Source organism: Heptranchias perlo, chromosome 8 (assembly GCF_035084215.1).
Source record: "Heptranchias perlo isolate sHepPer1 chromosome 8, sHepPer1.hap1, whole genome shotgun sequence".
NCBI classification, from domain to species: Eukaryota; Metazoa; Chordata; class Chondrichthyes; order Hexanchiformes; family Hexanchidae; genus Heptranchias; species Heptranchias perlo.
The window spans coordinates 6,076,141-6,087,698 of record NC_090332.1 but is presented as its reverse complement, the minus strand read 5'-3'; the positions used below and the strand labels follow the sequence as shown (position 1 = coordinate 6,087,698).

At 46.8% G+C, this 11,558-nt stretch overlaps 1 protein-coding gene across 1 annotated transcript in view; it reads left to right on the top strand.

The window, feature by feature from the left end:
- Positions 1–4,391: 4,391 nt before the first annotated feature.
- Positions 4,392–11,558, top strand: part of LOC137324127 (epithelial cell-transforming sequence 2 oncogene-like) — a 42,450-nt gene continuing 35,283 nt past the window's right edge. Inside the window, exons 1-4 of the mRNA XM_067988266.1 lie at positions 4,392–4,449; positions 6,620–6,881; positions 9,865–9,977; positions 10,976–11,138. Coding sequence (XP_067844367.1) covers positions 6,654–6,881; positions 9,865–9,977; positions 10,976–11,138 — 504 coding nt within the window. The 5' untranslated portion in view covers positions 4,392–4,449; positions 6,620–6,653. The remainder of the gene's footprint in view (positions 4,450–6,619; positions 6,882–9,864; positions 9,978–10,975; positions 11,139–11,558) is intronic.

Below are 11,558 nucleotides of genomic sequence, written 5' to 3'. Positions count from 1 at the left end.
TGTGTTTGACTCTTTTTTTGAATTGGTCCGAGTTTTACCTTTGGCTCCCTGTTTTCCTGCCCAGAGTACAAGACTGAATCTTCACTAAGTTATTACCAGGTGCAGATATATAACCAAAACATCACAGTCTTGCTTTTTCTCTTTCCAGATGCTGCCCGTCCTCCTGTGTATTTCCAGCATTTTCTCTTATTTGTGATTTCCAGCGGCTGCAGTTTTATCTTTTTATTTTACTTAACTGCAATTAGGCTTCCTGGTCTTAAAGGGACATACACCTGTACTTTGGTAACAGAACACTGCATTATGTTCTACATGGTATAATATACTGTATCCTTCGACTTACCATGAGCAGCAACATGGGAAATTTGTGTGTAATAAAGTATATACAGACATCACACTACAAGTGCCACACTTTGCAATTTAATGCAATAGGTATATCGGAGTATCCAGACAGGTGGCAGATTCATTTTAATGTGGATAAGTGTCAGGTAATATGTTTTGGGAGGAAAAACAAGGAATGGAAAGACACTGTGTGTTGGAACAGTGAGAGATCCAGGGGTTAGAATCATAAAATTATACAGCACAGAAGGAGGCCATTTGGCCCATCGTGCCTGTGTCAGCTCCCTGAAAGAGCTACCAATTAGTCCCACTGCCCCTGCTCTTTTCCCCATACCCCTGCAAAATTTTCCCCTTTTAAACACATAATTCCCTGGAAGTGCAAGAGGATCAGATGAAGCAACAAAAAAGGCAACAGCGTTTTGGGTTTTATAAATAGGAGCATAAATACAAGAGTAAGGAGGGAATGACCAGTTTTTGCTGGAGGTTCACCAGACTGATTCCTGGGATGGCAGGACTGTCGTATGAGGAGAGATTGGGTCGACTACTCCTCTATTCACTCGAGTTTAGAAGAATGAGAGGGGATTTCATTGAAACATATAAAATTCTGACAGGGCTAGACAGACTGGATTCAGGGAGGATGTTTCCTCTGGCTGGGGGGGTCCAGAACGAGGGGTCACAGTCTCAGGATACTGGGTAGGACATTTAGGACTAAGATGAGAAATTTCTTCACTCAGGGTGGTGAACCTGTGGAATTCTCTACCACAGAAGGCTGTGGAGGCCAAGTCACTGAATATATTTAAGAAGGAGATAGATAGATTTCTAGACACAGAAGGCATCAAGGGGTATGGGGAGAGAACGGGAATATGGTATTGAGATAGAGGATCAGCCATGATCATATTGAATGGCGCAGCAGGCTCGAAGGGCCGAATGGCCTACTCCTGCTCCTATTTTCTATGTTTCTATGCATTGCAATTGTGAGTGTACTGTATGCAGTTTTACATGCCTGGTCTTAATATTATAAAAAGGATATAGAGGCACTGGAGAAGTGCAAAAAAGATTTACAAGGATGATACCAGAACTGAGGTTATACCTAGCACAAAAGTTTGAACAGGCTGGGGCTCTTTTCTCTAGAAAAGAGAAGGCTGAGGGGTGACCTGATAGAGGTCTTTAAGATTATGAAAGGGTTTGATAGCGTAAACGTAGAGAAGATGTTTCCACTTGTTGGGGAGTCCAAAACTAGAGGTCATAAATATAAGATAGTTACTAATAAATCCAATAGGACATTCAGGAGAAACTTCTTTATCCAGGGAGTGGTCAGAATGTGGAACTTGCTACCACATGGAGTAGTTGAGGTGAATAACATAGATGCATTTAAGGGGAAACTAGATAAACATGAGGGAGAAAGGAAAAGAAGGATATGCTGATAAGGTGAGATGAAGTAGGGTGGGAGGAAGCTCATGTAGAGCATAAACACCGGCATTGACCCTTTGGGCCGAATGGCCTGTTTCTGTGCTGTACATTCTATGTAATTTCTGAATATTGTGACTGTCATACTACCCAGAACAGTCAAGTCACTGTCTCCCAAACAGTCTTTCATTTATGATCACCTCCTGCTGTCTATTTTGAACCTACAAACTGCTAGTAGGTTTGGTGAAACTTTAGTCTCCCTGGGCTAACTGGTTTAGTTTGTTTTTAGCCCACAGACCATGATGCTGCAATAAATATGAATATTATAATAATGAAACCGCTCAAACATCAAGAATAGATTTGTTACTGTAATATCAGCCCTAAACTGTTAAACTAAGCACCTAAAACATAACTTTAAAAAAACTTGCATTTATGTAACAGTTTATCACGTCTCTCTGCAACATCTCACGTACCATGAGTCGCTATGAGGTGACATGACTGTTATGTAGGAAATGTTGGATGCCATTTTGCGCACATCGAGATGTCACAAAGACAGCAATGAGCTGAATGACCAGTTCTACTTCAAGTGGTGTTCATTGAAGGGGGAGTATTGGCCAGGAGAACTTCCTCGCGTAACACCTTGGGATCTTTATCATCCACCGTAAACAGCTGGATGGGGACTTGGATTAACGTATCATTCGCAGGCCAATTTTACATAAAAACAAAAATTAAAATTTGCGCTCTTCGTTCATGCTCACACTTATTCTCTTATTCCCTCTCCTTCTAGAACGCACGGCCTGAGAGGGCGGTGGAAGCAGATTCAATAATAACTTTCAAAAGGGAATTGGATAAACACTTGAAGGGGAAAAATTTGCAGGGCTATGGGGAACGAACAGGGGAATGGGACCAATTGGATCGCTCCTTCAAAGAGCCGGCACAGGCACGATGGGCTGAATAGCCTCCTCTTGTGCTGTATGATTCTGATTCCCTATTTTTTCTGTATCCTAATTTGTAACTTTAATTTTATTCCTTTTCTACGCATTCCACTGCCCTTCGATGCGGGAACAACTCATTTCTTTTTAAAAAAAGATTTTTGAGCTAGGTTACCCAGTGAGTGGCTGAGCCAGGCAGATCACCATTTGGATGGTAGTTGTTGTTGGAGGCCAATCATCTCAGCCTCTGGACATTGCTGCAGGAGTTCCTCAGGGCAGTGTCCTAGGCCCAACCATCTTCAGCTGCTTCATCAATCACTTTCCCTCCATCATAAGGTCAGAAATGGGGATGTTCGCTGATGATTGCACAGTGTTCAGTTCCATTTGCAACCCCTCAGATAATGAAGCAGTCCGTGCCCGCATGCAGCAAGACCTGGACAACATCCAGGCTTGGGCTGATAAGTGGCAAGTAACATTCGTGCCAGGCAATGACCATCTCCAACAAGAGAAAGTCTAACCACCTCCCCTTGACGTTCAACGGCATTACCATCGCCGAATCCCCCACCATCAACATCCTGGGGGTCACCATTGACCAGAAACTTAACTGGACCAGCCATATAAATACAGTGGCTACAAGAGCAGGTCAGAGGCTGGGTATTCTGCGGCGAGTGACTCACCTCCTGACTCCCCAAAGCCTTTCCACCATCGACAAGGCACAAGTCAGGAGTGTGATGGAATACTCTCCACTTGCCTGGATGAGTGCAGCACCAACAACACTCAAGAAGCTCGACGCCATCCAGGACAAAGCAGCCTGCTTGATTGGCACCCCATCCACCACCCTAAACATTCACTCCCTTCACCACCGGCGCACCGTGGCTGCAGTGTGTACCATCCAAAGGATGCACTGCAGCAACTCGCCAAGGCTTCTTCGACAGCACCTCCCAAACCTGCGACCTCTACCACCTAGAAGGACAAGAGCAGCAGGCACATGGGAAGACCATCACCTGCACCTTCCCCTCCAAGTCACACACCATCCCGACTTGGAAATATATCGCCATTCCTTCAGAGTCGCTGGGTCAAAATCCTGGAACTCCCTACCTAACAGCACTGTGGGAGAACCTTCACCACACGGACTGCAGCGGTTCAAGAAGGCGGCTCACCACCACCTCAAGGGCAATTAGGGATGGGCAATAAATGCCGGCCTCGCCAGCGATGCCCACATCCCATGAATGAATAATAAAAAAAATCCCCGGTCTTTGCTGAATTAACCAGTCTCATCTATGGAGGCATTACAGAGTGGAAAACCACACCAAATGGCCACCCAGGGAAGGAAACCTGCTGTCCTTACCCGATCTGGCCTGTATGTTATTCCAGTCCCACAACCAACGCGGTTGACTCTTAACTGCTCTCTTGACGTAGCCTGTCAAGCAACTAGTGGTGGGCGATAAATGCCGGCCTCGCCAGCAACACCCACATCCCGAGAATGATTGATAAAAGAAAACATCTCCTTAAATCCACCTGAAACCAAATTGCTCTTCAAAAGAAAAATTAAAATCAATCTCAATATTTATCCATCCCATGTTGGAATTTGGTGGCAAATTTATTGCCCTTGAGAATGCAGTGGCATGCTCCTGGGGTGTAAGTGTCAGCTGAGAGAGCTTGCCTGGCGATCACTAGCTGCATTGAGTTTCATGTGCGTCCAGTTGCCGTGGTGATGGGACTTGCACACAGAGGGCTAAACAGTGGCGGAGTCGGAGGAGCAGCAGCAACAGGGGTAAGAGATCTAAGTTGGGGGCCTGGGTTTCTGCTTCAATCTATCTCTAAAGGAGCTGAGTTTCTTTTGGGAACTTTTCGTCGCTCGACAGGGTGGGGAACAGAGGAAACACAATGAAGGAGAAAATAATCGGCATATAATAGGAGCTGGAGTGGGTGGAACCCACATGACAAATCCCTTGTACGGTTCTTATTTATTTTGAGCTTGTGTCGTGACTGAGTGAGCTTCAATCACAAACAAGTATACCAGCAAAAAAAATAAGTTGCCGGAAAAAGTATTTCCACCTAACGTGCGATGAAATTTTCACTATTCAGAAAAAGACAACAAAGCCCGTCTCCTTTCAATCTCTTTTTTTGTGACGATTAAAGGGGCAGATGTGACAAGATCGTCACCAATCGGCCCACTGCTAAAAAAAAAAATGTTGTTCTTTATCTAAACTTTAAAAGCAAGCACGGAGGTCGAGAGCCGTTGCTGATGGCTCACCCCGGTAACCGAGCCTGACGGGTTACCGAGCCGTAGAGGCCAGAAGGTTCGAGGTCCGTTCCCAGGGCCCTGTGGTGAGCCCGACCCCCCCCCCCCCCCCCCCCCTCGCTGAAAATTGTGAGAGTGCTTGGACAGAGGGTGAGGATCGGACTTTGTCGGCGATGCCCCCTGTAGTGGAATAGCCACTCGACACCCACTGTCAAGGTCCCTGTGTGAAAAGTGACCAGTTTGGAGGTGTCTGTGGAGTGAGAGTCTCGGGGGAGAAAACTGACAAAAAAAAAATTGAACACAGCAAAGGAACATGGAAGTGATTTTGAAGCTGTCTCTCTGCTATCTGTTGGAGGAGGGATTTCCTGGCCTGGCCAGACCAGTGTGGTGGGGGATGAATGTAGTTCTTGGAGAAAGATGATCCAAGGCCCAAACCTGCTGCAAAAACAAGCTCTAAAGAATGAGACTCCCCCCAGCATTTTCCTGTCACCCAAATTTTCTCTCTCTCTCCGGGAGGCATTGATGCCTGACAGGGTAATGTCCCCACCGGCACCAATGGTCCAACCAGATACTTCATCCAAGAGCCTTAGTGCTGAGTATCAGCAGGCTATTCGACCATGGGGGGGGGGGGGGGGTGTGCGTGTCACATTATGGCTGAGCCCAATCTTTTGCTCACCGAGCATCCACACTAGGGGAGGTCTTTGGGCGGGGGATGGAGGGGTCAGGCGTTTCTCCGTCGCTGCTGATGCTCTGAAATCGGCTCCGTAGTGTAAACGGGCAGACTGCACGGCATTTACCAGGCGTGGGCCTCTGCAGTGAGAATCATGGGCTATCCCATCATGGGAGGCATCGCGGGCACATCCAGACTTCACTTGGCATCCACGCGCTCCAGCACTTTCTATCGAGGACCCCCAAAAAACAGTAATAATTTAAGAAACAGTTTGATGCAATGATGGGGAAGGGGGAGCTGTCGGTCTTTCGTGGATGGGTGAGCTAGGAGCGGCCACATAACCGTCCTCATCCAATATCTATCTTCTGAGTCAACGTCTTAAGGGAAGAAAATTGGGAGGGGAAATGATCTGAGGAATTACCTCCTACCTCCTATAGTCCAGCGGTAAACCTCGCTCTGCTCTATTGCTCTTACACAGGAACAGGAGGAGGCCATTCAGCCCCTCGAGCCTGTTCCATCATTCAATTTGATCATGGCTAATCTGTATTTTAACTCCATCTACCCGCCTTGGATCCATATCCCTTAATACCCTCGCCTTACAAAAATCCATCAATCTCAGTTTTGAAATTTTCAATTGTCCCCCCCGCCTCAACAGCTTTTTGGGGGAGGGTGTTCCACTCCCCTTTGTGTGAAGAAGTGTTTCCTGACATCACCCCTGAATGGCTTAGCTCTAATTTTAAGGTTATGCCCTCTTGTTCTGGACTCCCCCATTATAGTTTCTCTCGACCTGCCCCATCAAATCCTTTAATCATCTTAAACACCTCGATTAGATCACCTCTTGCTTTTTTTGGTTAGTTTGAGGGAGGTACTGGGGAGGGGGGGGAACGTCCGATACCCACTGCCCTTTAGCAGAGTTGGGGAGAAATGACACTGCAGCGGCCAGGGGCTGGGGGCTTAGCCCTTTATATATTTTTACTTTGCCGCTGACATCCTCCTTTTCTGAAAGAGTTGGCGATACTTTTCTTACAGACCTTGAGGAGGGGGAGAGAGAGGGGTGTTGGCGATGGATGCCCTGGCCTCGGAGAAGGTGCCCAGTCCGATGATGGCAATGTTCACCGGCTTGAAGCCCAGCTCACACGGCATCAGACAGTGGGAGCTGGAGAGTTTGGGGCTGCGCCCTGGAGATTCGGAACTGGTCGGCAGAGAGTCCAGCCCGAAACAGGCCGGGATTAACCTGCAAACTAGATTCAGCACGTGGACACCACTGATAAACAAGGCGGCCAATCGGCAGGTGAATTCTGGATAGATGCTGTGGCAGCCACTTTATTATGTTGTTGTCACATTGCCTTTGATTTATTAACGATTCTTATTTTAACTAATAAATGAAAAACTATAAAAATGGTACTTATTTTTTCTTTGACTCTCTGTATCTTGTTACTCACTCTCTGCCTTCTTTGTTTTGTGCTTTTCTCTCCTACTCCAATCTCCTCAGGTCCGCTTGTCCTTTTTTGGCTTTCTATTATGCTCTTTCTTATTTTTAATCGAACCTTTCTCGAGCTTTGCGGTTTGGTCCTTGTGTTCAAATCCCTCCATGGCCTCGCCCCTCCCTATCTCCGTAATCTCCTCCGGCCCGACAACCCTCCGAGGTCTCTGCGCTCCTCTAATTCTGGCCTCTTGCGCATTCCCGATTCTAATCGCTCCACCATTGGCGGCCGTGCCTTCAGCTGCCTAGGCCCTAAGCTCTGGAATTCCCTCCCTAAACCTCTCCACCTCTCTCTCCTCCTTTAAGACGCTCCTTAAAACCTACCTCTTTGACCAAGCTTTTGGTCACCTGTCCTAATATCTCCTTATGTGGCTCGGTGTCAAATTTTGTTTGATAATCGCTCCTGTGAAGCGCCTTGGGACGTTTTACTACGTTATAGGCGCTATATAAATGCAAGTTGTTGCTGCTTCAGTTTAGTTTACTTTTCCGACACTTCTGTGCAGTACTGTGGGAGTGCTGCACTGTCGGAGGTGCCGTCTTTCAGATGAGATGTTAAAACGAGGCCCCGTCTGCCCTCTCAGGTGGATCAGGGTTCTCGGAGGGCTGGAGGAGGTTACAGAAATAGGGAGGGGCGAGGCGGAGGAGAGATTTGAACACGAGGATGAGAATTTTAAAATGGAGGCGTTCGGGTACCAGGAGCCAATGTGCACAGGGGTGATGGGTGAACGGGACTTGATGCAACTTAGGACACGGGCGGCAGGGTTTTGGATGAGCTTAAGTTTGCGGAAGGTGGAAAGCGGGAATCTACCACTGCTGTACCAGCTTACATGTGATTGTAGTTCTGTACGATGTACTCAGGGTAACTCGGGATGGGCAATAAATGCTGCCTGCTGAGCATCACAATCGTGAGAACAAATTAAAAAATATATAGTAGGCTGGAGCAGATTGCACTCCCTCTCAGAATGTGTTAAATCACAGCCTGGCACAGAGGCGGGCGGTGTGACTCCCAGCTGCCATTACCGTACAAACATTTTGGTTTAATGATCTTTGGCTGTTGCTAAAAATTTGTTATGTTCAAAGGTTTTGGAGCTGGCTGCAGGTTTATTGCAGACTGAGCACAGCTAGGGTCAGCTCTCTCTGCCCACAGTACCACTAGGGTTGCCAACTCTGCTTGGACGTATTCCTGGAGGTTTTATCACGTGACCGCCCATCGCCAACTGCCCCACCCCCACTCCCCCCATTGGTTGCCCGACATGTCAATCCTCATGGTGCCCCGCCTTCCCTGGCCAATTAGGAAAGTGAACAGACTCTTTATTACCCGATTGGATGATTCTTTACTTTCAATTAAACAGCTTTTATTTTCCCAACTCCAATATTTTTATAACTAATAAACAAAAGTGTTCAACGAAAATTTAAAAAAGGCACACACCATTTTTTTTAATGCCCCTATGATTTTTCTCCAGGGATTGCTCACAGCAGGAGATAAATCTTTAATTCCTGGGGACTCCAGGACAATCCTGGATGGGTTGGCAACCCTAATGTACCCACTGTTTATTTTAATATAAGAGCTCCTCCTGCAGGTCTCACCATTGTGCTAGAATCTTAAAATCATAGAATTGTTACAGCACAGAAGGAGGTCATTCAGCCCGTTGACCCCATGTTGGCTCTCTGCAAGAACAATCCAGCTAGTCCCACTCCCCGTAGCCCTGCAAATTTTTTCCCTTCAAGTACTTATTCAATTCCTTTTGAAGGCCACGATTGAATCTGCCTCCACCACCCCCTCGGGCAGTGCATTCCAGATCCTAACCACTCACTGTGTAAAAAAGTTTTTCCTCATGTCACCTTTGGTTCTTTTGCCAATCACCTTAAATCTGTGTCCTCTGGTTCTTGACCCTTCCGCCAATGGGAATAGTTTCTCTCTATCTACTCTGTCTAGACCCCTCATGATTTTGAACACTTCTATCAAATCTCCTCTCAACCTTCTCTGTTCCAAGGAGAACAATCCCAGCTTCTCCAGTCTATCCACGTAACTGAAGTCCCTCATCCCTGGATCCATTCTAGTAAATCTTTTCTGCACCCTCTCTAAGGCCTTTACATCCGTCCTAAAGTGCGATGCCCAGAATTGGCCACAATACTCCAGTTGTGGCCGAACCAGTGTGACATAAGAACATAAGAAATAGGAGCAGGAGTCAGCCAATCGGCCCCTCGAGCCTGCTCCGCCATTCAATAAGATCATGGCTGATCTGATCCTAACCTCATATCTAAATTCATGTCCAATTTCCTGCCCGCTCCCCGTAACCCCTAGTTCCCTGTTTTATAAAGGTTCATCATAACTTCCTTGCTTTTGTACTCTATACCTCTATTTATAAAGCCCAGGATCCCGTATGCTTTTTTAACCGCTTTCTCAACCTGCCCTGCCACCTTCAACGATTTGTGCACATATACCCCCAGATCTCTCTGTTCCTGTACCCCTTTTAGAATTGTACCCTTTAATTTATATTGCCTCTCCTCGTTCTTCCTACCAAAATGTATCACTTTGCATTTCTCTGCGTTAAATTTCATCTGACACTTGCCTGCCCATTCCACCTCTTGAAGTCTATCAGAATCCTCTTCACTGTTCACTGCAGTTCCAAGTTTTGTGTCATCTGCAAATTTTGAGATTTTGAAACAGCTATGAGCTCCCTCTACTGGTGCCACACCTCGATACACCATTGTCCAGACCTGGGAATACAGAACACGACAGGACTTCTTACCAATAACATAGTGTGCAGTGAATATTCCTCTCTTGCAGCTCTTTGAGGAGCGGGTGACTCTTGTATGTCACTGGTTTGACCTGTGGACCGATAAGCAGAGGAAGCAGTTTATTCGCAGTGTTCTAATGCGCTGCAGTAAATCACAACTCAAGTAAGTGTGAGCACACGTGTAAACACAATTAAAAGTGGCATCTTAAAAGTACTCCAACTGACACCGTGAGGCTGTTTATTTTAGATTGCTTCCGGTTTGAATATTTTGCTTGTGTGTTTATTTTCTCTGTTATATTCACGCGAATCCCCAAGGCCGATGTTGTCGGAGGGACAGTGCAGCCTGAAAACGTCCCATTTGAAAGGTTCTGTGCACTCCTGCACAGTTTTGCTTCTCAGGACTCACCTGAGACTGGAAAAGTCATCTCACGAGAATGCGTGGAATGAGGGAGGGAAAAAAAAAAACCCATTCAGCCCATCAAACCTGGTCCTCCCACAGAGCAGGTGCAATCTGCTCACTCACGGACTCTACCCGTCCTTTTTAACCTGCTGGGGGAAGGCTCGGTATAAACACGGCCAAAGGCAATCAAGAAAATCTCCAGCCCGTCCACCCCGCGGTGCAGGGAAGTATTGTATCCTGCAAAGTATTTGACCGTAGTCTGTTATGTAACCTCCAACCCTACCCTCAACCAGACAATTCAGGGGTGATCTGATGGAGGTGTTTAAGATGATTAAAGGAGTTGATAGGGTAGATGGAGAGAAACCATTTCCTCTGGTGGGGGGAGTCCAGAACAAGGGGGGAATAATCTTAAAATTAGAGCTAGGCCGTCCAGGGGTGATGTCAGGAAGCACTTCTTCACACAAAGGGGAGTGGAAATCTGGAACTCTCTCCCCCAAAAAAGATGTTGAGGCTGGGGGTCAATTGAAAATGTTGAAACTGAGATAGATAGATTTTGTTAGGTGAGGATATTAAGGGTTACGGAACCAAGGTGGGTGGATGTAGTTAAGATACAGATCAGCCATGATCTAATTGAATGGCGGAACAGGCTGGAGGGGCTGAATGGCCTATCCCTGTTCTCTAATGTTGCTAATGTTCCTACATTAATGCTATGTTACTATCTCTGTTGTATGAGTGGTGATGGGGGTTTTGTGTCCGTGCAGGTTTACCCGGGACTGGTTCACCCGGACTATCCCGGTAGCCAGGCTGGACTTCACCACGGTCCTGCCACGCTTCCTGTCGCTTTACGTCTTCTCGTTTCTGAGTCCCAGAGAGCTGTGCCTGGCTTCCCAAGTCAACTGGCACTGGAGGGTCCTGACTGAACAGGTCAGCCATTCCATCCATTCCACATCCACATTTTCGGAAGTACCGCCATCCCATGGAATTTGGTGCACTGCAACGTCGTTATTAGTCAATTGTTATTAATGTGACCGTTTTCTCCGGTATCCACTGACTGTCAGTCTCCAGCCCTGCTGTTGACAGGTGTAACACTCTGAAGCAGCGTTAATAACCTTCTTGTGAAGGGTCACAATCCCAAACGATATCATGCTTCCTTGACCATCTTAATGATGCAACACCTGTGGGTTCTGGTGCGTGTCAACTCTCTTTGTTGAACAGAAAGAAAGGAACCTTAGAACAGTATGAATCATTGGAGGTTGAGGCACAGAAGGAGGACCTTCGGCCCATCGTCTCTGCGTTGGCTCTTTACTAGAGCCATCCAAAGGTCCTACCACCGCCTCGCTCTCT